Source organism: Sander lucioperca, chromosome 6 (assembly GCF_008315115.2).
Source record: "Sander lucioperca isolate FBNREF2018 chromosome 6, SLUC_FBN_1.2, whole genome shotgun sequence".
Taxonomy (NCBI): domain Eukaryota; kingdom Metazoa; phylum Chordata; class Actinopteri; order Perciformes; family Percidae; genus Sander; species Sander lucioperca.
This window is the reverse complement of record NC_050178.1, coordinates 3,953,090-3,980,515: the sequence shown is the minus strand read 5'-3', so window position 1 is coordinate 3,980,515 and position 27,426 is coordinate 3,953,090. Positions and strand designations below refer to the sequence as shown.

At 39.9% G+C, this 27,426-nt stretch overlaps 2 protein-coding genes and 1 long non-coding RNA gene across 3 annotated transcripts; 1 reads left to right on the top strand and 2 right to left on the bottom strand.

Annotated features, from left to right (window-relative positions):
• Positions 1–49: 49 nt before the first annotated feature.
• p4htm (prolyl 4-hydroxylase, transmembrane (endoplasmic reticulum)) lies at positions 50–5,010 on the bottom strand. Its single transcript, XM_031287534.2, has 9 exons — positions 4,675–5,010; positions 4,481–4,562; positions 3,337–3,527; positions 3,145–3,241; positions 2,223–2,385; positions 1,853–2,038; positions 1,509–1,599; positions 1,220–1,343; positions 50–828 (listed from the first exon to the last, which is right to left on the bottom strand). Exons 1-9 carry the CDS (start codon positions 5,008–5,010, stop codon positions 614–616), a joined length of 1,485 nt encoding a protein of 494 aa, XP_031143394.1. The 3' UTR covers positions 50–613.
• A 4,416-nt stretch (positions 5,011–9,426) lies between these two features.
• On the bottom strand, positions 9,427–22,720 carry LOC116041541 (myosin heavy chain, fast skeletal muscle-like). Its single transcript, XM_031287471.1, has 41 exons — positions 22,704–22,720; positions 22,490–22,545; positions 21,976–22,191; positions 21,209–21,352; positions 20,960–21,116; positions 20,830–20,857; positions 20,625–20,736; positions 20,450–20,542; positions 20,281–20,344; positions 20,067–20,165; positions 19,652–19,755; positions 19,212–19,350; positions 19,004–19,122; positions 18,321–18,470; positions 18,040–18,210; positions 17,643–17,949; positions 17,401–17,471; positions 17,173–17,260; positions 16,971–17,088; positions 16,733–16,856; positions 16,480–16,616; positions 16,066–16,321; positions 15,729–15,971; positions 15,475–15,651; positions 14,848–14,993; positions 14,430–14,520; positions 13,944–14,333; positions 13,201–13,327; positions 12,884–13,002; positions 12,561–12,757; positions 12,195–12,378; positions 11,938–12,103; positions 11,481–11,605; positions 11,092–11,400; positions 10,798–11,001; positions 10,583–10,708; positions 10,300–10,470; positions 10,107–10,211; positions 9,882–9,977; positions 9,662–9,793; positions 9,427–9,562 (listed from the first exon to the last, which is right to left on the bottom strand). Exons 3-41 carry the CDS (start codon positions 22,177–22,179, stop codon positions 9,542–9,544), a joined length of 5,814 nt encoding a protein of 1,937 aa, XP_031143331.1. The 5' UTR covers positions 22,180–22,191; positions 22,490–22,545; positions 22,704–22,720; the 3' UTR covers positions 9,427–9,541.
• A 105-nt stretch (positions 22,721–22,825) lies between these two features.
• LOC116041653 lies at positions 22,826–25,384 on the top strand. Its single transcript, XR_004102997.2, has 2 exons — positions 22,826–24,997; positions 25,095–25,384. It is a non-coding gene; the product is annotated as an uncharacterized LOC116041653 (long non-coding RNA).
• Positions 25,385–27,426: the final 2,042 nt, after the last annotated feature.

Sequence of the window (27,426 nt, the reverse complement as noted above, 5' to 3'; positions counted from 1 at the left end):
ACACCACTAATATTTATACATCCTATCTTAGGAAGACTGAAGTCATGTGAGCTTAATTTACCTTTATTCAATGTGAGAGAATGACAGAGTGCATGTATAGAGAAAAAAAATAAACTAATAAAATTAAACATACAAACAATACGTTTCAAGAAGAATCTGGTAGAAAATGAGGAATACAAGTAACAAGACATGCATCACACTGACAGTGTGTGAGCCTTTTTTGGTAATGGCAGCAATAACAAGGTAAGACATTGAAATGTTTACAGCAGCCATTTCAATTTTCAAGTGCAATTTCTGCTCATAGCAACAGCAAAATCTGTGGAGCTAATGCATGCAAAGGGATTTTTTTTGTCTCAACTCCTTCAATGAGTTTCTAGTGCAACATTCCTGAAATGTGAAATTATTAGAGTTTAAAAAATAACAGGATAACAATATCCAAGCAATATTTAACAAAAGCATATATTTACAGTTGCATAAACCCACTGTAACCTCATTCCCTGAATAAATCTTGTCTCTACATACTGGCCACGGAGGATGTTGCCAAAGATGTTGTGCACAGGACTAAGGAAGGCTAGGTAGATTTTTTATACTGTATATAAATTTGGTTTATGAGCTACAAGTCTTGATGGATATTAGAACTCTGTATGTCTGGGTTCGGGGTCAGACCATCATCCTCGTCCTCTGACTGCTGTGCAACCAGCTGCTGGTAGTGAGCCTGCCGCTGGTAATCTGGATCAATGTTGATCCATTTATTTGCGACCCACTTAGTGCCATGGGTGACCACACAGCCTCCATGCAGAGCGTATTCATCCTGCTCTCCCACCCAACCTATTGAGAAAAAAATTAATAATTTAATGTTGATTAGCAATGTCCTTCATATCAGGTCTGTTTTTTAAAGGGCTCACACTAATGTTATGGATATCACAACACGCTGCTTCAACTGATCAAGATGAATTACTTTAACAGTTTTGTTCTCCCAACTTACATATGAGTTTATTAGTTTAAATTAGCCAGATATAAACCTTAAATACACGTTCTTATACTGTATATTTGCTGTATTCTAACTGTATGTAGCTGTCTTTCTAGATAACCTTTCATCTTTACAACACCAATAACAACACCAATATGGGCTTGAATCGCAACCTTTTGACTGCTTTTTATACGTTGACTTTTACGCTGTGCCTTGGCAGTGTGCTGTATTTTTTAATAGAAATCCTACCTCTTCCATCAGAAAGGTAGTTGTACCAGAAAACAGCTGTCCCTTTGGTAGGCTTCACCCTCAGGTTACTCTTGTCACAATTCCTTCTGGTGTCCAAAAGGTCGACATCATTCTGTATGAGAGACTAAAACACACTCAAACTCAGTAACAATTTGCTTAACATCAGGCCATGCACTCACTGACAAACATGCGAGTTAACACATATATGAAAGACATGCATAGTATGTACACAATACAATACTAGCAGGGGTCACCCTACACATTTCCAGACCCATACACAATTACGCACCACTTCATCATAGGTCCTGTTGTCTGCCACAGGGAATGCGGTCTCCCCGCCTCCCTCAACAGAGTTCAGGTAGAAGAGAACTGTGATGTACCTAGATGTGCAACACAGATTTATATTGACATGTGTATGGTGCAAACAAACACACACATACTGTACATACACAAACACTTTGCGAACACGTTTTTCCAGCTAAACAATGTTGAAGCACACAAACTCACATCACACGCCAGCTGTCACAATGGAGCTCAGTAATCACCACACAGATGAACTCAGATCTGAACATTCACAGATATTTTGTCTAGAAATGTTGCTTCAGTCAACACTATGCACCTCAGTGATCTCACCTGCAAGATGTCTCAAAAGGAGTGGATGTGTTGGCTGCGAGGCGTGTGTGTGTGCAGGCTGTTTCAGGATACACAGGGCCGCTGTCGTGGTGGGCGTGGTAGTGTCCTCCCTCGTCATAGCGAACCACCTGGAGCGGCTCACTGAGGTCCACTAATACGGGTGGGAGCCGAGTGAGGCGAGTCACCCTTTGTTAGAGAAAGGTAAGAAAAAATCTGGAAGTTGCAAAGTCTGGAAAAAACATAAAATTAAAATGATGCTTTGTGGAAAAACCTTATAGTTATAGCTGTGGAGGTAGGTCTGGCAATGCGAGACTATATCACAGCTATTATAGCACTGCAGCAATAGGAGAACATGGTTTGACTTGCTTACTTGGTCTTAATGTCTTGGAGGGCCTGGTGTGCTCCTTTGCCCTGATACAGCCAGGTGTGTCTGCTGTTTCTCACCAGCTGACTCCTCTTCACTCCTCGCTGCAGCAGGAAGCGCTGGAAGGCATCATTGCTCAGAAGCCTGAACTCTTCCAGACTCAGCAAACCTGCCCAAAATATGAGAATGTACATACAGTATTATTCTAATGCGTAAGTCTTTATTTCTTGCCTTACTGGCCCAGTTTTCACCATTAGTACAATAGTTTAGAAAAATTTGGTTTCTACTGCTCTTTTATATGTGTGTATACTGTATATATATATATATATATATATATATATACTTTAGATTTAGATTTCTGTTTAAATAAGACCTGCAGCCCTTTTCTAGACAGACTCCTGATGCATTTCCAACTCCACAGGTTTAACTTGAGGCTAATATGAGTTTAAGATGGGTTTTATATTTATGAACTTTGTCCATACATTGTATATCATTTATGGCTCTTAAAATTACTCACATGTCCATGCTAGACCATAAGCTTTGAAGAGAGGTCACACATAGGCATTGCCTCAGTTTAAGGGGTCACACAAGCTACAGTAAAAAGGTTAGGAACAATATTATGTATGATTTAAACACGTTGTACTGTGTTTTACCACAAAACAACTATGCTACCATACTGAAACAAAAAAAGATTTATTGCTCACACCCAACATTATTGCTAAAACCCACCACTGTTGTTTATAGGCAGCATTTTCAATGTAATGTATAAAAGCATTCAATTATCTCACAAATTAGACTTGTAATTTTAGAACTACAATTTTACATCCAAATATGTACATGAACTACTACTGTTTAACACAAATGTTTTCAAAATAATAGCTATGCAAATAGATATATGTATGTAGAAAATGCAACGTTAATTTCTTACCATTACCATCCTTGTCAGCTTTGAGCCCAGCATAGATTTCTCGCAGATTCTCCGGTGTAAGCCAGATGCCGTCCCTCACTCGAGAATGGGTCAGTATCTGTGGAAGGCACGATAGTAAAGGACAGGATTAGTTAACCAACTCTGAACCAAAAAAAAACCCTACATGCTCACAATCCAAAAACTGACATACACCTCATGGAGCTGTAACTGTCCATCCTGGTTGATATCAAGAAGGTTGAAGATCTCCTCTGGGCTGAGGTTGAGTTCCTTGGCCAGCTCCTCCTGGCCGTCTTGCACCATTAGCTGGCTTTCTATTAGGCCTTTTAGCTGTGCAAGTTGCATCACAACACGGCACTCATCGTCTGACAAAAACCCAGGGATCTCTGCGGAAAAACACAGAGACAGAGAGTTATACACAGAGTTTGGTCAACGGGATTGCAGCATTTTCTCAGTATGCTTCACTTTTTCTGATTTGTATTCTAGTTTTATGTAGAAGTCAAGTCAATTCTATTTACATAGCCCAATATCACAAATTTGCCTCAAGGGGCTTTACAATCTGTACAGCATACGACACCCACTGTCCTTTGCTCACTTTGGATAAGGAAAAATAATTAAGCTTTAGTGATTAGTCAATCAACAGTAAATTAATCAGCAATTATTTAGATTTTTAATTAATCGTTTTATTCATAAAGCAGGAATGCAAAACTTTCCCAGCTTCGCCACTTGCAGGATTTGGTACTATTTTGGTAGGAAAGTATATTGAAAACCTTTGAGTTACCACCACCACTTTGGCCTCTGGGAAATTGTGATAGACATGTTTCACTATTTTGTAAGGTTTAATAGAAAAAATCATCAGCAATTAATTGAGCGGAACCATTAATATCAACATTGAACCAGTCATATAAACTTTTATTTAATTTATGCTTGTTACTGATCCAAACACTAATGAAGAGAACAGAGAAAAAAAACAAATACACTTAACCTCCTTCCTTTTTAAAATGGTTGTACCATCTTTACTCTAGCACATCTAATGGCTACATACTGCATGCTTTTGCATTGTTAGTTGTGTTAGGTACAGATTTATTTCTGCTTTATTTCTCAGCTATGAGCCCTTAATTGGAATAGTTGCCTCAGGACTTATTGGCCCACTTCATATAGGCTTGATTGACCTGAGCATTATGTGTAAACTAGGTTACAGTATGGCTTTGGGGGATGGTAGTGATGAAGATGTAAATAAGGACGAGTGTGTGTTGAATGCATGTTTGCTTTCATCAGAAGAAGAAGCCTCTTTGGCCACCAACGGCTCATGTTTGTTCACGGGTGATTTGGCTCTTACCAAACAGCAGAGGTTTCATACTCAGAGTCCGCATTTCATGCACTTTGCCTGGCACCAGTGACACCTTCTGGACGTGTCCCACCTGAGAGATTATCAGAGAAGTGAAGTGATGTGGTGGTGCTAAATGTGTGTGACAGAGAAACACAGAGGGAATAAATAAAAGAGTGGGAGTGATGCATCATCACACTACTCACCCTTATCCCCTCGATTCTTGTTAGGGAAACATCACGCAGGAACTCAGGCTTTGATGGCGGACGTCGCGACTCGGGGCGCTGGTGGTTACTGCTCGGAGCATCACGACTCCGGTTGGCATCTTCCTGCCCGCTGTTGTAATGCACGTAAAATAGCAGTAATATAACATTAATGATGTATACGTGAAAAAACACCATCACTACCACGAAGTAGGAGCGGGAGCACACGCTGCTTTTGTGGCAAGGGAGGCGGTCGCACGGCGGCCGGAGCGGCAAGGTCGCGCTCCCGGCCGGAGTCTTGTCCTCCTCAGCATCGGATGTTTCCTGGTTGTCACTCATTCTTCTGCGACACAAGAAACAGTTGGTAAGCTACTCCCTCAACAGCAAAGTCCATCTGATTAATCAAACGGTAGGATAAACGTTTGCTGGTTGCATAGAAGTAGCAGATGTGCTGGCTGACAGATTTGTCCAGTTTAATTAAAGAAGCAAGCCAGTTTCTCCGCTGCAGAAATGACGTCGTTGCGCACTGAAAAACGACGGAGGGTTCATGATGAAACTGTGCTCGTTTAATATGAAAAGTCAACTACCATTGGCACTGTGTCGTTATATTTTCGCCTACAGACAGCAGTGCTGCAGGCTCGGACAGTCTTGTTTACACTGCAGCAGTCCCAGTCAGCAGCGGCAGCAAAGCGCACTGCGCATCCCAAACCACATCGGAGCTCATCTCAGAAACCTGCTCTATAAACGTGATCCAGCATCCACTGAGTACGATAATCACACTCTAAAATAAAATAAACATGATATTTATATTTGAACAAAACAAAACATCGTGGTCAGTATCCTACTATTTACACGCCATCACCCGAGCTCTTCCGTTCACAAGCCTGCCTATCTACCGTGCAATGCTGACCTCTGGTGACCTACACAAATAACACACTCCTCTCGTTATACCATACAGTCTACGGTACATCTCTCTCTCTCTCTCTCTCTCTCTCTCTCTCTCTCTCTCTCTCTCTCTCTCTCTCTCTCTCTCTCTCTCTCTCTCTCTCTCTCTCTCTCTCTCTCTCTCTCTCTCTCTCTCTCTCTCTCTCTCTCTCTCTCTCTCAGGGGCTTCAGTGGTATGCAGGGGCGTAGCAAGCTTTTCAAAAGTGAGGGGGATGGATGTGATTTGTTTATTAACAATAAAAACGATGGATAATTGTACTGTTTGTTAACATGGGCAAACAGAGCATAATCTAATTACGTATGTGCTAATTTGCATAAATAGCACAACAGATCTAAACATTGGGTATAGCCAGGTGAAAATGTCTTGTTGACATATAACAGAGATGGGGTTTGGGGCTGGGTCCGTGGGGTTTCTGGGGGTTCACTTTTTATTTTACCTACCTTTTGTCTTCTGCATTCTCCTTACCCTTGTTCTTCCCTCAGACTCATCCCCCAGAAACAGTCCCACTGACTCAGCCCCAAACCCCATCTCTGCAATAATAATACTGGTTTAATACACTCAATAATCAATACTGGTTTAAAGCATTTCTTCCTGCCTCTATGTATTAATGCTCATGGGTAGCCTAAATGGGTTCCATTCAGACCTTTACATTAAGTCTTTTACTGTTATGTCAACAAGACATTTTCACCTGGCTATACCCAATGTTTAGATCTGATGTGCTATTTATGCAAATTAGCACATACTAATTAGATTATGATCCGTTTATCCGTTTATTATGAATGCTATAACGTAGCTAATGTTACGGAACGTTATACTTCTTACATGGGAAACTACTCGTACATATTAGCTTTCATTTAACGTTGCTAGTGAAGTTGAAATGGTGCAGTTACCTCCCATCCTGTACTTACAACTGATAAACACACAATTTTCTAAATCTCTGCTAACGTTACGCATATAGCTACAGTAGCATATAAAAAGAGGTGAAAATGCCACCGGACATTAAACTTTACGAACATAAATGGAAAAAAAGACCTAGCTAGCTAGCTAACAGCCTAATGTTAAATGATAGGTTCAGTTAGCTAACGTTAGCTCGGGTTGTATCTACCTAATTACAATAGCAATTTGTACCAGCAGCATTAAAGAGTTAAAGGAGAACTCCGGGCAATTTTTACGTTAATCTTGATCGCTCTAAGTATGTGAGTACTGTCGATAGTAAAAAAAAAAACGAGCCGAATCGGTGCTAGCTAACTGGAGCTGCTGCAGCTAATGCCGAGAGCTCCCACTTAGCTAAAACGGCAGTTTTGGTGGCATATCATAAAGAGTGCCTTTGTGCCTCTTAACAGACACAAAATGCAATTAAAATGTCTGTGCAACATGAGCAGGGCCCTTACATGACAACATGCGTTTTCAACTCAGACATTGTTTAAATTCACCTACCCTGTTAGCTGCGAGCTGCCGTCTGGGATGAGTGAGTGTTCAGCCAGGCTTCGGTAATAATCATCAAGCAGCAGTTCCCTGTGTATTTGTAGCATATATATCCATTTTGTGTGCGATCCATCTGGCGTTGGTGAATAGTAGTCTCTGCAGTGGCGAACTGTGTGTTAGTTGTCTTAGCCAGGCTAACAGGGCCGACCGGCATCCTTCTAATTCCTCCCCGCCTTCCTCACCTGCCGCGGCCGACAACAATCCACGGGCGCCCGCTGGTCTGGTGGATGTCCTCCAGAGGACAGTTTATGCTTTCGCGGCGAAATTTTTGCGGCGAAAAAAGTTTATTTCCCCCTCAAAAATAGGTAATTGAGCACTGTAGTGGTTATGATCATATCAGTGACTATGTAACTACATGGAAACAGGCCACATGATGCCTGTTTCTTAGTAAGTAAGTAACAGCGTTACAGAAGGCTGACTGTAGTCTTGCACTGAAGTCCCGCAGGAATTCAGTTGTAGCAGGAAAAGGTAAACAGCAGTGTGCAGATCGGAGCGTGGTGTGAGAAGAGTGAAGAGCGGAGGTTCACAAGGGAAGAAGCTTGGAGTAACCTATGGAGCTAGAGCTAGCCTTCAGTAACGCTATTACTGTACAAGAAACAGGCATCATTTGGCCCGTTTCCATGTAGTTACATAATCACTGATATGATCATAACCACTACAGTGCTCAATTACCTATTTTTGAGGGGGAAATAAACTTTTTTCGCCGCAAAAATCTTGCCGCGAAAGCATGAACTGTCCTCTGGAGGACATCCACCAGACCAGCGGGCGCCCGTGGATTGTTGTCGGCCGCGGCAGGTGAGGAAGGCGTGGAGGAATTAGAAGGATGCCGGTGTTACACCGAAATCTGTGACCCATCGAGATCGGTGTCCCCCTACCTCAACCTGAACCAAACCCCTGTCCCTAACCTTAACCACGGAAGGGGGCGCTACGCTTTTAACACCGGTCGGCCCTGCTAGCCTGGCTAAGGCAACTAACACACAGTTCACCACTGCAGAGACTACTATTCACCAACGCCAGATGGATCGCACACAAAATGGATATATATGCTACAAATACACAGGGAACTACTGCTTGATGATTATTACCACCTGGCTGAACACTCACTCATCCCAGACGGCAGCTAGCAGCTAACAGGGTAGGTGAATTTAAACAATGTCTGAGTTGAAAACGCATCTTGTTGTCATGTAAGGGCCCTGTTCATGTTGCACAGACATTTTAATTGCATTTTGTGTCTGTTAAGAGGCACAAAGGCACTCTTTATGATATGCCCCCAAAACTGCCGTTCTAGCTAAGTGGGAGCTCTCGGCATTAGCTGCAGCAGCTCCAGTTAGCTAGCACTGATTCGGCTCGTTTCTTTTGCTATCGACAGTACTCACATACTTGTAGCGATCAAGATTAACGTAAAAATTGCGAGTTCTCTTCGATGTAGAATGCGGTCTGTTAAGACCGCTGCGAAGTATAACACACCGTTGCCATGAAAAACAGAGCGTTGCTATGGACGCAATTCTGTTCACTCAGGCAATATAATCGCTACACACAGCCTACGACGTAGCTACGGCGGCAGTTCGACGCAAGGCGTTTGTGCAAAACTGTGGAAAAACTGCAGAAAAAGTGTGGGTGTTGAACCCTCTCACCGGGAAAAGTGTGGGTGTTAAAACACCCACATCCCCCACGGGTGCGACGCCCCTGGTGGTATGGAAAACATACGTGTACATTACCAAAGCAAGTGTTAACAACAGACTAAATAAAGATCTTTAGATTTTGTTTAAAGAAATGTATTTAAAGGTATCTGTTCTACAGTATGTCTGTGTACAGAGATCAGCAAACGGTCAGAGCAGGAATACACAGAGGATTGACATTCTTCTCTCTCTCTCTTGGCAGTGAGCTCTTGACTAATACACTAATGCTTTTGATTATGATGATTACTATTATTATTATTTTCTTTAATTACTAGGCTACCTTTTATTTCTGTTTATTCTTACTCATTTTATGTTGGAAATCCTATCACCCATTGTCTTCTTTCAGAGTGTAGAAAGGTTGAATGAATTAAAGGATGGCTGTTAAAGTAGTGATTTGAGTTTACCCACTTTTTGCCCCTGGCCCGATTTTGCTTCGTGGCCGGTGTGACCCCCATCTCAAGATGGTATCTAGTTGATTCTTATATATGATTTAATAACTTTGTATCTTTGTATTGTTCTGGTCTAAATTACACAATGAATCCTAGAGTAAGCCCCTGAAGGCTTAAAGACATTCAGTATCCAAGGATGTTAAATATTCAATTTTTAAATCAGTAATTAAAAAAATGAAAGGACTGACAAAAAAGATGCAACAAACTACCTTTTATTGACTTCAGGTTATCATGGCATGCTTAACTTGTTAGAGTGAACAAGAAACTCATATTGTATGGCTTCTTGCTACTGTATAACCTTGATTTCGTCCTCACTCTTCTGCTTCCCTGGTCTGAAATGACAGAACAATAGCATGTAAAACATTTGGCCAGATAATCCAAACAAATTGCATTTCTACAAACTTGATTCATCTCAGACAGCTCTTTTTTACCTTTATAATTTCCCGACTCCTTGTCCTCAGCTTGTTGACCTGAGACTCGGCGATGTCAGCTCTCTCCTGAGCTTCCTCCATCTCGTGCTGCACCTTCCTGTACCTGGACAGGTGAGTGTTGGCCTGCTCCTCCTGTATGATAAGCCACAGTGATTCAAAACCTGTGGACTGAGTGGCATTTTCAGAAAGTGTGTCATGATGAATACTTAGGTGTACTCACAGCTTCCTCAGACTGTCTCTTGTAGGATTTCACTTTCAGCTGCAGCTTGTCCACCAGATCCTGAAGTCTGACAATATTCTTCTTGTCCTCCTCAAACTGTAAACCAGGAATCATAAAACATTGTAATACAAGCTAACTACTAGCTTAAGCCTACTGTTTTCATCACCATACTGTATATTATTATTACCAGCAGTTTAAGTTTTAGTTTTGTAAAAAGCAATTTACCTGATAGGTGAGCTCCTTTACTTTTCTCTCATATTTCCGTACTCCCTTGATTGCCTCAGCACCTCGCCTCTGCTCAGCATCAACTTCAGCCTCCAGTTCTCGAACCTTGAATAAAGAATGCAGTGATTTTACAATGCATTATGTTGCATTTCCTTAAAGTAAATACGAATAGGTTGGTCCTTATGGCAAATACCCGAGCCTCCAGTTTCTGAAGCTGCTTCTTGCCGCCCTTCATGGCCAGATTCTCAGCTTCATCCAGGCGGTGCTGCAGGTCCTTCACTGTCACCTCCAGGTTCTTCTTCATCCTCTCCAAATGAGCGCTGGTGTCCTGCTCCTTCTTCAGCTCTTCTGCCATCATGGCCGCCTGAAATGTTGTTGAATTGTATATTATTTAATACAAGCCTATTGCAGTCTAATGTTTCAAAGGCTATAACACTAGATGTTCAGTTACATAGAAATGTATAAGGATGACTCACATCAGTGATGGCCTTCTTGGCCTTTTCTTCAGCATTTCTCGCTTCCTGGACAGCATCTTCCACTTCACCCTGGATCTGGACAAGGTCAGTCTCCAACTTCTTCTTGGTGTTGATGAGGCTGGTATTCTATTATTAAAGAGGCAACAATGAATGTTCATGTATTGAACTATAGAAGAACAAAGTGAAAATTCCCGTTTGTCAACCTTTGAGCATACCTGAGAGTGCAGCAGTCCCACACGCTCGCTGGCATCTACCAGCTCCTGTTCAGCCACTTTGCGGCTTCTGTCCGTCTGCTCCAGTGCAGATCTCAGCTCCTCGATCTCAGCCAGCATCAGGCTGTTCCTGCGCTCCACCATGGCAACCTGCTCCTTCATGTCTTCCTGGCTTCTAATGGCTTCATCAAGATGAAGTTGAGCATCCTACATTAAAAAAACAAAACAAAAAACATTTGCAATGAAGTCTGAATAAAGTAAACTTTACCTTCAGTTTTGTTTAATAAGCCACCATACCTTAAGCTGTCCCTGCACGTTTCTCAGCTGTTTCTGGGCTTCTGCAGCCTGGCGGTTGGCGTGGCTCAGCTGAATCTCCATCTCATTCAGGTCTCCCTCCATCTTCTTCTTGATTCTCAGGGCATCATTCCTGCTCCTGACCTCAGCATCCAAAGTGCTCTGCATGGACTCAATCACTCTCTGGCTGTTCCTCTTGATCTGGTCGATCTCCTCATCCTTCTCTGCAAGTTTTCTGTCAATTTCACTCTTTACTTGGGTGAGTTCAAGTTGAATGCGGAGAATCTTGGATTCCTCATGCTCCAGGGTAGCCTTGACAAAAAATAAATATCTTGTGTAGCCCCAGCATCACTTAAAATTGTGTTTAATGAGAGATATTTGTCAGACAGTACCTCTGCTTCTTCAAGTGATGTCTGTAGTTCACACTTCTCAGTCTCTACAGTCTTCTTCCCTTTCTCCAGTTCATGAATGGTTTTTCCACTCTCCCCAATTTGCTCAGTTAGATCCGAGATCTCCTCTGTAAGACACAAGGTTTAAGCGGTTATTTAAGTAGGTGTGAACTGAATTATTTGCTTTGTGTCTTTGGTAGACAATTAGATTTAATATACTGTATACTTGTACATTTATTAAATTAAAAAAGCTGTAATATTGTATTACATTTGATGTTAGTTTAAAATCATAGACCATGCACATTAAATCTTTCAATCCTGTCATTTCATTCAAAGCATATGACACAGCTTCAGTTATACAATCTGCAAAACTCACAATCAGCACACTCAGACCACTGTCAATTCATTTTACTAGTAGCCTATTTAAGTACTCTGCTTTCTTTTTTTAAAGTTTGCATACGTTGCAGATTTTTGTTCTCTCTCTTTAAGGTCTCCAAGTGGTCCAAAGCTTCTTCGTATGAATTTTTCATCTTGAACATCTCAGTGCTGAGAGAACGGGCTTCCTTTAGAGCTCCCTCCAGCTCTGCCTGGCTTTCCTCATACTTCTGTTTCCACTCTGCAAGAACCTGAACACGTAAAAAGACCCATGTGTTTCAGTAATTAATTCACAATTCTACTGTCTTCATTTAAGCACACAAGGCACACGGAAAATCTAACCTTGTCAAAGTTCCTTTGCTTCTTGTCGAGGTTAGCAGCCAGAGCATTAGCTCTCTCCACATCGATCATCATGTCTTCCACTTCACCCTGCAGTCTCTGTTTTGTCTTTTCCAGAGAAGCACATTTTGCATTCACAGACTCGATGGATTCCTCTGCATCCTGAAGACGCTGGGCAAGCTTTTTCCTGTTGAAACATGTTAGGATGAGTTATTAGAATCGATGCATGTGATAACAGACTCAAGCTCTTATGCACAGTAGGTGCATCCCTCCCAAACAACCACCTAAAAGTGCATTCAGTGCTACAGTTGAAGAGCTTAAATTTGTCATTGATAGTGTTTATACAAAGTTAAGATTGTAATGTCTTACTTAGCATCCTCCAGCTCCTCAGTGCGCTGAATGGCATCAGTCTCATATTTGGCTCTCCACTGAGCCACCTCACTGTTGGCCTTGGACATTGCACGCTGCAGCTCAGATTTGGCCTCCAGCTCCTCCTCATACTGCTCTCTGAGCAGGTCGCAGTCATGACGAGCTGACTGAACAGCATGAGCCAGGGCGTTCTTGGCCTTACAAGGACATAGAGACGTATTTTATTAACTGAAATGTGTCTAACTTCAAGCTTTGAACTTAGTCTATTTAATCATGAAACACTGCAGTTCTGTGATTGTGTTTGCGTTTGTGTGTGCACATACTTTAACTTCCTCTTCAATGTGTCTCTTGAGCTCCTCAATCTGCTGGGTGTAAGCCTGCTTGCTCCTCGTCAGCTGAGAGACCAGGGCTTCTTTCTCCTCCAGCTGGCGACTGAATTCACCTGAGGAGAGACAGAGATTTAGAACTAATCTAAATGCAAATGTGTGTAGTGTATTGTATTGAAAACATCATAAGGTTAGTATTTTATATATATATATATATATATATATATATATATATATATATATATATATATATATATATATATATATATATATATATATATTATTTATTTATTTATTTATTTTTTTTCTCTCACCATTCTCTGTTAGCAGTCTTGCCCTTTGTGCCCCAATGTCATTCAGCTGTCGCACGTGTTCTTCATTTTTGGATTTCATCTCACTCAGTTGATCCTCAAGAGTACGACACATTTTTTCCAGATTGCCCTGAAATTAACAAAAGTTGTGCTGATCTAAAGTGATGCAATGTAGTCTAATTCAGTGAGAGCCCAATAAAGGCAGAGGTGGCACCAAGATCTTGGTTGGAGTTGTCATTGTGGTCCTACGCTCTGCGATGCCCTGCAGTGTCCGGCTGCGTCCTGCTGCGTCCTACTGCGTCCTGCTACGTCCACCCATGCTATGCTGTGCCACGCTACATCCTATAACGCCCTTCAGTGCCCTGTTATGACATGAACTACTACGACTACCATTTGTAGTCACTGTTCCATTATCTTTGTGACTATTATTGCCACTGTTTATCACATCCCCAACCGGCACCGTCAGACACCGCCTACCAAGAGCCTGGGTCTGCCGAGGTTTCTTCCTAAAAGGGAGTTTTTCCTCGCCACTGTCGCATTAGCCACTGCTAATGCTTGCTCTTGGGGGAATTACTGGAATTGTTGGGCCTTTGTAAATTATAGAGTGTGGTCTAGACTACTCTATCTGTAAAGTGTCTCGAGATAACTCTTGTTATGATTTGATACTATAAATAAAATTGAATTGAATTGAATGTAGCAGAGTAAGTTTTGTTGACTCAGCTATTGACTCAATATTTTTACTTTACCTTTGATTTGGCGACAGACTCCATATTGCTGCTGAGGTCATCGATCTCCATCCTGTATTCGCTTTTCTCTTTCTCCAGCTTCTGTTTGACTCTCTGGAGATTGTCAATCTGTTCTCCCAGCTCTGCCACACTGTCAGCCTGCTTCTTCCGCAGAGCTGCAGCGGTGGCCTCATGCTGCAGGGTGGACTCTTCCAGGTCACGGCGCAGCTTCTGAAACTCGGCCTCACGCTTCTTGTTCATCTCAATCTGAACAGACGTTGCTCCGCCGGCTTCTTCGAGCCTCTCGCTGATCTCCTCAAGTTCCCTGGAGAGATCAGACCTCTGCTTCTCCACCTTGGCCCGAGCAGCTCGCTCAGCCTCGATCTCTTCCTCCAACTCCTCAATACGAGCCTAATATTTACATGTTGAAAAAAAAAACATAAACAAAGCCACAATCTAATATATTTCTGTCTGTGGAATGCAGTCACTGTTAGATATTGTACCAACCTGAAGTTCTTTGATTTTCTTCTGAAGCTGCGCACTAAGTGATTGCTCATCCTCAATCTTGCTAAGAAGTTGGCTTGTTTCAAAGTCCTTCCTGTGGAGGGACAAAAATTCATAAATATTTCATCCAGTGTTATTTTTTTGTCTTGATGCAAGCAAAACGAGTTGCGATTTGTAATTGTACTTAGCTTAATTTCTTGACTGTCTATTGTTAGTCTTAAAATCATTGATAAAATCACAATTAGGCCTACACTAGTTTTCTAACATCATTTTGAACATAAGGAAATCAGTTTTTTATTGATTTTAATCACTGATGTGGTAACTTAAAATTTTGCAGGCAAAAAATAATGAAACATGTTAGATGCACACTGTTATTTTGGGAATTGTGGAGGATATAAATTAAGTTCTCATTATTACATACTTCTTTATTTTTTCGTCAGACTGCTGCTTGTCATTCTCCAGATCCATGATGGATTCATGGGCCAGTTTCAGATCTCCTTCAAGCTTTCTTTTCGATCGCTCAAGATCCATACGAAGCTTCTTTTCTTGCTCCAAGGAACCTTCAAGCTGTTTGAACCGATATGAGGGTTAGGGTTATTTTTTATTTTTTAACTTTCAAGGGGACTGAAATCAGTTTATTATAATATACTTAGGTTGGAATGGTATAAGATTTTTACGGTACAAAATAACTGCCTCAGAATATATTGTATCACGGTATCACGGTATATGGAATACACTATTATTATTATTATTATTATTATTAGTAGTAGTAGTAGTAGTAGTAGTAGTAGTAGTATTACTACTATTATTATTATTATTACTATTATCCGTTTCAATGACCCCCCCCAAGCTTTCTTTGGTTGAACAAACGCTTTCTTATAATTGAAACTTGAAACCATTCTTTTTTTAATATAAGTATGTTTAAAAAAATCTGAAAAGAATTCAGTGCAGTAGAGTAAGCAAATGTACACAGTACGATAACCATCAATTTTCATACAACAGTATGCCATGAAACCTTTATATCGCTGCAACCCTATGATATACATACATCATCCACTTGCTGCTCCAGCTTGACTTTAGCCTTGGTCAGAGTGTTGACTTTGTCTTCCTCTGCCTGCAGATCATCAAGGGTCTGCTGATGGGCCTCTTGGAGGGCTTTCTTCTCTTTGGTCAACTTAGCAATGATCTCATCTTGAGATGACATTTCCTCAACCAGGTTTTTAACCTGTATACACAATATTGTGAAAATAAGTTTAGTGTTCTGCAAAGAGCAGACTTCAACATCTAAGGGAAGATACCAACCTTGTTCTCAGTGGCATGTTTCTCCTTTTCCACTTTGGCCAGGGTGAGCTCCAAGTCATCGATATCTTTCTTTAACTCAGAGCACTCGTCCTCCAGCTTCCTCTTCTTTGCAGTCAGCTCAGCATTCATTTCCTCCTCATCCTCCAGTCTCTCAGTCGCCTCTTTGAGTTTGGCCTCAAGCTGGATTTTTGATTTAATGAGCCCCTCACACCTTTCCTCCGCATCACTGAGGTTTTCACCTTCCTAGATTTGCAATGACATACAATTAAAATTATATTGATTTATTTGTAAAAAAAAAAAAAAAAGGTAGCAAATTGTCTTGTTCTATTTAACGTACAGACTGAATTTGTAGCATCAAGTCATTCTTCTCCTGCAGCAGAGAAACCATCTTCTCCTCCAGTTCTTTCTTCTTAGCCAGAGCCTTTGTCAGATCTTCTTTCATCTTTGCAAAGTCCTCTTTCATTTGGGCCATCTCTTTTTCAGTCTCTGCACTCTTCAGCAGAGGCTTAATCTTGAAGTACAGCTTCATCCATGGCCAGGTTTTGACATTCATGAATGAGCGGATGTTATACTGAATAGAATAAATTGCCTCCCTTGGGAAAACAGGTATTGAAGTAAATAAACTGATTCATTTAGATTCTTAAAGCTGTATTAACAGGAAATATGGATTGTTTTTTTAAGTAAATATTGGGCTTGAAAACTACACATGTGCAGTTGCCCTTTGTTGTATAAAGCTAACTATTTAATGTACCTGCGCTCCATCATCTTGACGAACTCTCTCCTCATGAGGAAACCTCTGCAGAGAGCCTGAGTCATTGTGACCAGCTTAGCAAGTTTATCATCTCTCATCTCCTCCAGAACTCCCAGCAGACCGGCTTTGAAGAACACCTAAAACAAAGTGTTACTTGAAATGATGGTTACGCTTACTTGCAGTATCAGTGTTGGCAGTTTAAAAAAACAAAAAAAACACACACACACACACACATATCAGACAAACAGATTACCTTTGTGTGTCCAAATTTGTACTGAGTTTTGTCAATATCAATAGAGCCCAAGAGTTTCTCTGAGGCCTTTTTGTTGTCGATGAAATGTCCCTCAGGAATGACACTGGCATTCAAAACTTTGTATCTTATTGGATGGAAATGAATAATTCAATGAATAATTCATTGTATTGATCATATATATGTAATCATAATATTGTCAACAAATGTGGACTAAGAGGTACAGAAATAGCTAGTGTACCTCTGCTTGAAGTCACCGTAGAGGATTCTGCTGGGGAAACCTTTCCTGCAGATCCTGATACCTTCCAGCACACCATTACACCTCAGCTGGTGGATGACCAGGAAGTTCTCCATGAGACCTTAAAGACATGGTAAGTTCACTTTTGTTTTGCATAATTACAGTAGTATTTAAATGCATAAATTAATACTGATATTAGGCTTACCAGGAGTCTTTGATTCATTTGGAATCAAACAACGTACAAAATGAGGATGGGTGCACCTTAAGTTGGTCATCAACTTGCCTAAATTCTCCTGAAATATGGAAACATTCAAATTTTTACCTAATAAAAACTGACTAGGCTTATTTCCGTGGATGCTCAGGATTTGAGAATTTAGTTGTGTACATCTTGTATGTATTGTTATGTAATCATTTCATCATTTGTGATACTTACCCTGAACAGAGCAGATACTGTCTGAAAAGACCCACCCTTTTTCTTGGCACCTTTTTTTCCAGCACCCTCAGCTGTACCATGGAGATTACATTTGAATTATTAACTTGGACAAATATAGAATATTTTATTTAAACTGCATTCATATACATTATCTAAGCTACAAATCGACCAGTGTATTTTAAGATGTAATGAAAACACCTGAAAACGCTTCCAACTTGTATTCTTTAAAATATTATCCTTACCTTCTGTTGAGGCATGTGATGCATAGAGGTGAGCTAACAGTTTGGCTGCAGACTTCTGGTAGAGCTGAACCACTGAGTCGTTCAGGGGGTCTTTGTTCTTCTCCAGCCAGCCAGTGATGTTATAATCAACAGTGCCGGCATAGTGCACCAGGGAGAAATGGGCCTCAGCTTTGCCTTTAGCAGGTTTGGGTTTCTGGAAGGGAGCACTTTTACCAAGATGCTGGTCATACAGTTTGTTCTTGAAGGTGATGTCTGATGCCTTGGGGAACATGCACTCCTCTTCAAGGATGGAGAAGATGCCCATTGGCTGTCATGATGAAATGATTATTTAAAACAAAAGCTTTTAATGTCATCAGATAGTTTTCTGTTTCATGTGAAAATAAAGCATGTCACTCACCTTCTCAATCAGCTCAATGCAGGCAGCCAGGTCCATACCAAAATCTATGAACTCCCATTCAATTCCCTCTTTCTTGTACTCTTCTTGCTCCAGGACAAACATGTGGTGGTTGAAAAACTGTTGCAGTTTTTCATTGGTGAAGTTGATGCACAGCTGCTCCAAGCTGTTGTACTGAAGAAATTACAATATAAATGGTCAGCAAAGGCCTGAATTAGCTTTACGTAACAAAAAATAAAATTGAAGCTGCATAAGATTATGTAGTATCAGCCAAGCATACTTACATCAAAAATTTCAAATCCAGCAATATCCAGGACACCGATGAAGAACTGTCTTGCCTGCTTGGTATCCAGCATCTCATTAATTCTGACGACCATCCACAAGAACATTTTCTCATAGACAGACTTGGAGAGAGCTGAGACGGAATTGTGGACCTGATTTTACAAATGAATAATACAACAAGGATTAACAAGGATGTTGTAAAAATGAACAAAATTGATTCAAAATGTCAGGGGTTAAACAGGTTAAGAAGCATTAAAAGCTATGATCCAAAGAACGTAATAAGAGTCATGTTTGCATTGTGAGCCTTAACCTTCAGAATGTTAATATGGCAGCAAACAAATATTTGCTATGTAAAGATATAGTGGACTAATGGAGTCACACTGCCTTTATGTGTGTTGTAATCCAAGCTCCTCTGTTTTTTGTTTTGATAGCCGCTCCTGCCGTGCGTACATGTTAGTGCGTGTTAACATATTTGGGAATGGTCTGTGAGACTCTCACTAAAATGAACAGCAGGCTGGGATTGCTTCCAGTCTGCTGTTTTTTTTTTTTTCAGTATTTCGAGAACAATTCAGAAAAATATTATCTATGTTAAAGTATCTTTTAATTAGGAAAAGGAAGAAGTATTTTGTATGTGTTCATTTCTTTTGTGTGTGTGCGTGCATGTGCTCTTGTTGACATCCCATACCTGAGGGACAGTTTGACCTTTGGTCACATACTCATTTCCAACCTTCACTCTGGGGTAGCATAGTGCTTTTAGCAAATCAGCTGAGTTCAGACCCATGAGGTAGCCGATTTTATCTGCCACTAAAAGAAGAACACAAATAGTCATCTATAAAACCTATTCTAGGATAACTTAAAACATTTACTTCTAAATCACAAGTTCTATTTTATACCCTCATTGCCATCGGGCTCAGCCTGCTCTTCACGCTGCTTCTGCTTGAACTTCATGTTTCCGTGATGCATCACAGCTCCAGTCAGCTTGTAAATGCTCGCCTTCTCTTCTGCAGTAAAGCCCAGGATGTCAATAGCAGTCTGTGAAATAAAGAGTCAGTTTAAAACACAAACTTAGATTATTCTTGGAATAATTAATCTAAATAGGGGAGGATGTTATAAACAACTCCTTCATATAACACAATCCAGTACAACACTACCATACATTACTGTTTAAAAAATTACAATAGAGTTGAGTCCAAATGATAAAGATAGGATTTATTGCAGAGATAGAATACATTGGTAACTTAATGTACGTAATAGAAATAGTAATCATAAAAGTGAACATAAGACTGATTTGTAATGGCTGCAAATGTAATAATCAAAGTGAAGTTGTCCTTACATCAGTGGCGACGAATTCTTCAACGTCATCGATACTTTTGACTGTGATTTCACCCTGACTGATCATGGGATAGTCATATGGATTTTTGGTGATCAGGAGGGCCTCTGAAGAAAGGGAAAAAAACATATGTAAATATAACAGAATATATATGCTATACATGTGATAAGCTATTGTTGTTTACTTCCAATCCAGTCCAATCCAAATTTATTTATTTATAGAGCACATGAAAAAACAAAGTTGTTGCAAAATGACAGTAATATCAAAAGGCAACTATTGTAAAGTGTTAAATAAAAAATATGTTTTTAGACAGGATTAAAAACAGACAATGTTGGAGCCAGCCTAACATGTAGAGGCAATTGATTCCAGAGTTTAGGGGCTTAAGAATAACTGATAATATTATTCACTAATCTCTCACCTATCAGCTCAGGTTTGTGGCCTGTCATGAGCTGATAGAAGATGTGGTAGCTCCTCTCAGCAGACAGCTGAAACGTCACTCGAGACTTCTCCAGCAGATCTATATGAATTTATTTTGTGGAAAAATAGAGGGAACACTCCAGTGAAGCACAGCTGAAGGAGTTGGTCATGCAATAAAACAGATAATTCTGGATGAGTTCCACGAAAACTCTTACATGTTTCAATATCAGCTGAAGCCAGCTTTCCAGTTGTCCCAAAGTGAATTCGGATAAATTTTCCCTTTACAAGAACAGATTAACATTTCAATTAATGTCACAGTAAATAATTGTTGTAACAAAATAACACACAATTTCAAGTCAAAGAGAAATCACAAAAATAACTTACAAAACGTGAAGAATTGTCATTCCTCACAGTCTTGGCATTACCGTAAGCTTCCAACAGTGGGTTTGCTGCAATAATTTGATCTTCCAGTGACCCCTAGAAATAACATGTCAATATGACAATACTCAAAATACTTTTCATTTTATATTTAAAATTAATATTGTTCAATGTCTCTTACCTGTATCTTGCCAGCAGTCTGCTCAGTTTTCTTTCCTCCAGCCACTGCGATTGTCGCAAAGTACTGGATGACACGCTTGGTGTTGACGGTCTTTCCTGCACCAGATTCTCCACTGGGTGTGTTCATAAATATATTTTGAAATGATTTTACTACTGTTGCCAATACTTACAGTACAGTGTAGATGATATAGAAAATTGTCACTTACGTAATCAGGATTGACTGGTTTTCTCTATCTGCAAGGCATCAAAATGGTGTAAAACAGTTAGGTGTTGACTTCTCCTAAAGTGCAGCTGCTATATTTCTGGACACACTGCTGCTTATAAACTGATTGATACCTTGGAGCATGAATTGGTAGGCGTTATCAGAGATGGAGAAGATGTGGGGTGGAGCCTCAATCCTCTTTTTGCCTCTGTATCCTGAGACAACCACTGAGTCATACACTGGGAGCCACTTGTAGGGGTTCACAGTGACGCAGAACAGCCCTGAGTAGGTCTGTAACAGTGTGTGATATGAAAGAACGATCAATTTTTCAACAAATACATATATATGCAATTAAAGTTATCTCTCTCCTTCACAAAACTCACGTAGATCATCCATGCTGCATAGCGCTCTTTGAGGTTATACAGCACAGAAGGCTCACTGAGGTGGGTCATCATGGCCATGTCCTCAATCTTATCGTACTTTGGAGGGTTCATGGGATGGATGTCATCTTCTTTCACAGTGAGAGTCTGTTACAGAAGAGGCATAAAAATATGTTTAGTTACTGTCAAGCAGTCACGTGTTGTCTAACGTATTGTTGTTGTTATTCATCTGTCTGTCTGCAAACTAATTTTTGACGGTATATTATGTTTTAAATCTTTAGTGTGTAATTTTTTTTATATTAATGAATGTTACCATTCATTAATATATATAACATATATACCATTCAAGCCATTGCCAAATGAGTTGATACAAAGCTAATTAAGAATTTCAGCTCCTCTGTCTGTTTTTCTCATTATGGCTATGTTTAGAAAATGGTGTCATCCAGGGACTTTCGCGCGCAGAAAATCGAGCGAAGATGCTCCGTGTCCTCCTTGGTTATAAGCAACTGCGTGAAGGAGGGGTGGGGGTGGTGCGTGATCACAGAGGGCTTGTATCATGTGGAGGTACTGACAGTTTTGTTGTCATTACTTAGAACTCCTCATGGGGGAGACAGGAACTACACACTATGCCTTTAAACTTAATTTAATTTTAGATTTTCATTTAAACATTTTAAATCATCAAATAATTAACATGTATTACAGCTGTCCAGATTTCACATAAAAAATGTTAAGCACTGTAAAACATTTAATTCTACTGCGTTCGTTCTCACCTTTCCACAGAGGGTCTCCACGGTGGCTTTGCCGCCCTCTCTTTTAATAAGTTTCCCCTTCAGGTACATCTCTGTGGGCTCGGCCACAAAGTACGCAGTTTTAGCATCAAAGGGACTGGTTTGAGCTTCAAGTCTCTCTCGTTCTGGCTTCCGGAGGTAAACGGCCGCCGGGCCAAAACACTGCATTTCAGGATCAATACTCATGATGACCCTTTACTGCACAAGAGGAAACAAGACAAAAGTCATTCATTTTAAATGCCAGGAAAGTAAATGGATGAGTGCCCATGTGGTGACTTCTACAATGTCTATTATAACTGTCGTCAAATAAATGCTCTACCATCAACATTGGTTAAATACACATAGGTACCGGTATACCAGTACTTAGCAAAGTACTAACATGCTTGTAATCTTCGTAGGGGACAAGCTTTATTTTACAAGTATAGTACATATGCAATAGTAATTGTTGAAACCATATCTCATCTTGAGTTATTCTCCAGGACAAATAAGAATTTACCTTTGATGACACCAGGAGAACAGGGGGTTTGTTCTGGCAGAATTCAGTGCAGACTTCTGAAAAAAAGAGCAAAGATGTAAGGTCCAGAAAGGCTACTTAGAGAGTTAACTCTATCATAATATATTTAAAAACATAGTGAGTAAAATTAAATGCAAATATATTGATAATACTTTACAAACTGTTTGTAGTCCTAAGAAACTACTAAGAAACTCACCTTTGCTGGGTGACTGTCCTTGGTGGAGGTTTGCTGTGGCTTTTATACAGTGTGATGGGAGCCTATCACACATGCATTGCTGTATTTGGTCATGTTGCCTGGCATAATGTTTGTGTAGTAGTTCTTACCTCTAGCTGTCACATTACACAGTTTATGGGATGTCTTCCACGCTGGATCATTGTCAATCTTGGGAATTGAGGTTTTATCCATATTCCTGTAATTATTGGTAAACAACTAGGCTGTTGTGTTGCCTTTAGTAATACATGTTGTCATATTGTGAAGAAAGGAGCAATATTTTGAGATGTTTTTACACATATATTTATTTGTTGTACTTAAGTAAGTTTAATACATGCTAGTGTAGCATATATATGTGAAGTTGGTTCTGTTTGTGGATACTACTGTGTATGCAAATAAGGTACAGATACCATAAGTTGCTTCAGTTTTTGCACAAGGTTCGTTCAGTGAAGACAGCCCAAAGGTGTGACTAATACATCTTTTTAATTCCCCTTGGCACAACAGTAGCCCTGTGCCCCATGCCTTGGGAACGCTTTAAAAAGTCACTGCTATACTGTTTCAGAGTCCTTACAAGTCATAAATTATTAAAAAAGGAAATGAGTGCCAATGAGCTATCAAGGAAAGTAAAGGATTGCCTAGGGATTGTTTCTCACAGCAGTGCCAACAGCTGTTCTCATTCTTGCTCTTAAGGGATAAACAAGGGAGACTGAGACAGTCCCTAAATGTAGAGCAACTGAGAGATGGATTCCAGCGCAACTTCCTTTATGTTTTACAAATCACCTCAAGTTCAGAATGTTTAGGGTGTTCAATTTTAAGTTGTTTTGTTTATTAAAAGTCTGCAGTATGCGCTGAGAAAGAAGATGTTGTCATCGATGGCAAATGTACTCGTCTCCAAATGTATTTGCCAAGAATGTGGCACTCCAAAGTGTGGGTAGACAGCACTGTTTCCATTGCAAAGAGTATCTACTTACAGCTGTGATTAAGAAGAAGAAATTCTGAAGTGGTTACTAACAAGATATAATGAGCATCTGTCTTTAATGAACATGTGTTACATGATACCTGCTCTGAAACCTTCTGTCTTATTAGGGCAAAACTCAAATATAGCACCAGGCTTGTGTTGATGCTCGAGCCAAATGCTCAAGAGGCTTATTGTGTTATCATGGTCTTTGATCTCCGTCTGTCAGTTTCTTTGTCAAGCAACAACAACTGGGCCCAAGATAACAAACCAAGGTGAGTATTAAGTAACATTCAAGTCTAAAACCAGGCCACAAAGAGCATGGATATATATTTACAATAACAGCAGCATCCATGTTTAACATTGTAAGTACAAACATTTTTAATACATTTTTTAATTGTATTTATGGTTCTGCATTGTGATATTATTGTTTTAGAATTGTAAAGTAAAAGTATTCAAACTTTCAGCACCCATTTGTTTGGTTTTTATAAACAAGGATGCGTGTGTCAAGCTCACTAACTGTGCAGCTGTAGCCTCAAGGTCCTCGCCCATCTCAAAAATGTGTTTTTCTTTTTAAGAACTTCTGTCTTAAAACTACTTTGGTGTCATTCATGCTTCAGGACATACATTGTAATACTGTCTTGAAATCTTTCATTGAAGTTCACATTAAGCTGTACTCAATTTAGCTCTCCAACAGCCAATGACTGCCATTTTGAAGAATGCCAAAACATTATGTTTCTGACAAGGTTTAGGGTTTGTTGGTTACAATTAGGTCTCAGTGATTGATTTTGACCCTGCTTACTTGTCCACCTCACAGTAGAGCCTCTGGGATGAGGGTGGGAGAATGAGAAGGTGAGAAGTGGGAGGTGACTGTGGACTCCAACACTCTATTAGTCATACATGATATTTTGAAAGCTTCTGACTTCATGTACGTAGATGACATTTGGCATCATCATGCCACTGAGCAAATTATGTATACAATTCTTCAATATACACTGTGATTGGCCTTTCTGCGTCACAATGAAACTTAATAGCTGATTCAAAACCGTTGCAGTAACAACTTTTCTTTATGACCACATTGAGAGTGGTTGCTGGGGGTGCTGTCAGTTCCTTGGTGGTGTTTATGGCTGTCACAAGGATGTGTGTGTATTAATGTTTGTGGTGGTGGGGGGAGGGGGGGGGGGGGGTCACTGGCATCATATAAACACCAGACGGAGCGTCAAGTTGCAAAGATGTAAACATGCTGCCTATACCAGCTTCTCTATCATTAACCTCTGGTCCCTTAACATTTTAGCATGTCACCAACTCATGAGTGCATTGAGAGGTAAGTTAAGTATTCTAAGTTATTGATACGACATTGTAAATACCCATTTAGAAATATGAATTCACTTATGTTTCATCTTTACTTTGTTCCTATACAGAGTCACAAAGGCATGTTTGAATCTATCCCACAACGCATTGGACAGAAGGCAGAGAAAAACCCTGGACAGTTCATCATAACCCTTTTAAAATATGGTATGACATATTTACAGATCTAGATATCACAAATTGTGATTCATGTTTAGAGGTTTTAGGGCATCCATGTCATTATGTCACAGTGTGTGTCTTTGCCTGTTCTTTTCACTGGAGCTGTGTTGAAATATTTTGTATACATTTTATGTTTTCAAAGATATGGAAGCCAAGATAAAATTCAGTTCATTGCTTTTCTGTATGAACTATCTCTGGTTGTAATTTTTCATTTCTTCACTATTGTATTATGTGATTTCAAATGTAGTGAAGTACCTTAGGTCATTATTTAAATGACTATTGGGCAGCTCTTGTATTGCCTTTTGAAAGTATGATTTGAAATGTGCAACTAAAATAAAACCAGTTTAGACAGGTGCAGAGTTCTTTTACAAGACGGTTGTGTGTCACCTACTGCATTACTTCAGTAGCCTATCTGTCCCAAGGAGCCAATAGTGAGCTTGGCAGTTACTGTATTTTTTTGTTAAAGGGGTACTCCAGCAATTTAGTATTGCACTTCCTTAAAGTTGGGAAACTCACATAAGATAGATTAAATGTAAGGTTCACAGTTTTTCAAGTCTGTCTCAAAACAGTGCTCACATGCCCATATGTACATTGAAACAGTTATTACTTGCTGTAACCATTCCTCCTGTTCATATCGGCCATTAAGAGATCCCTTTCTTCAATGAAAGTGATGGGGGGACAAAATCTACAGCTCTTGTTCTGTGTAAAATTACGTTCCTATTCCTAAGTTTATCTGAAGATAAAATGGGGCGGCTACAGTCTGAGTTAAACAAATTAAGGAGGTATCTTTTAAAGTTAGTCTCTTTTAAGTATGAAATTCCTTCTTTGTGTTTCCCCAGGCAGAGTTTACTGTTTAAATGTTCACACAGGCATGTCACAATTTGTAAGACATACTTGAAAATTGTAAACCTATCCTTTTAATAGAATAATGATCAAAATCAAAGCAGCAGATGAAGATATCTAGAATTTTTGTTGCTAATATTGGTCAAGCACCAAAAATACTGGATCCTACATTTACCAGTTTGTGACGCAGGTTTTCCTTTAAAAATCCCAAGCCCCAAACTTTGAAAGCTCCTTCAGAACCACAGAAGACATTGTACAACTGTTTTCACGGGCTGTGTTTTACTCCTTAAACCAAACGCCTTGTGTAAATAGGTTGAGTTTCCCTTTTCACCACAGTTTCATAATGACTAACTAGAAGATCATTTAACAGTTTTAAAGCAACACTAGAGAACTTTTCCTGCTTTGGTCGCCCTACAGATTGGAAGCGGAATTGTCCATTACATTACATTATGCAAGTTTGCCAGATCGGGTAGCGGATCTGTAGTTCGAATGAACTGGACAATGTAATGTAATGGACAATTCCACTTCCAACCTGTAGAGGGACCGAAGCGGGAAAAGTTCTCTAGTGTTGCTTTAATGCATAATAAACTTTTTTGTTCCTACATGATTCCCTCGCTAAATGTACATTTGTTTTTGTACTAGATCTGCATTTTTTCCAATCAAGAAAACCAATTACCTAATATAGAAAACAAACAAACTAAACCAACCAGGCTCAGGGCAGGGCCTTTCTGTGTGGAGTTTGCATGTTCTCCCCATATTCGTGTGGGTCTCCTCCAGGTGCTCCGGTTTCCTCCACCAACACATGTATGTAAGGTTAAATTCCCCAGTGGCTGCCCAATGTTCCTGATACGATGGGTTAAAATGCGGAGGCAGATTCTCACTACGTTGTGCTCTGCATACAATGTAACAATAACTAATAAAGTTAAACTAACGAATGCTATATTATTCCTTATCTACAGTACACTGGAACTGGAAGAAAGACCTGGGTGAGATGGATCCATGCCAACTGACAGAAACATCAAAGAAAAGTTTAAGAGATAGCTGAAGGTATAACGCAAACTACTTGAAACTTTTGTATTAAAGTTGTTCCGTAATTTATTTAAAGAACATATACTTGCAATTTTTTCCAGGACAAAGTAGAAAATACTCGATGATAAAGGAAAATTATACCAACAATTCTCAATAAATCATCTAATTTACCTTTATTTGCATTGGTGTGCACACTCATGGAATTAACACGTTATTTGGCAGGCTGTGTGATAAAAAGTGTTGTCTTTGGAATACAGTATAATGGGAAGACTCAGTGAAGTGAAGAACTGATTTCTCGTCTGTATCCCAATGTAGAGAACCACTTAACTGTAGGGGACAGAAATGACCTGAATT

Bases quoted from the DNA above. Each gene is read 5' to 3' on its own strand.
- p4htm (XM_031287534.2), bottom strand. From the start codon at position 5,010: ATGAGTGACAACCAGGAAACATCCGATGCTGAGGAGGACAAGACTCCG. The intron at 4,563-4,674 runs GTGAGTAGTGTG...ATAATCTCTCAG, and splicing joins CAAGAATCGAGGGGATAAGG to GTGGGACACGTCCAGAAGGT. The intron at 2,386-3,144 runs GTAAGAAATTAA...TATTTTGGGCAG, and splicing joins AGCTGACAAGGATGGTAATG to GTTTGCTGAGTCTGGAAGAG.
- LOC116041541 (XM_031287471.1), bottom strand. From the start codon at position 22,179: ATGAGTATTGATCCTGAAATGCAGTGTTTTGGCCCGGCGGCCGTTTAC. The intron at 20,166-20,280 runs GTAAGAGTTTTC...AAATTCATATAG, and splicing joins TTCAGCTGATATTGAAACAT to ATCTGCTGGAGAAGTCTCGA. The intron at 12,379-12,560 runs GTAAGACATTAC...ATGTTTCAACAG, and splicing joins GAGGAGCTGGAGGATGCTAA to GAAAAAGCTTGCCCAGCGTC.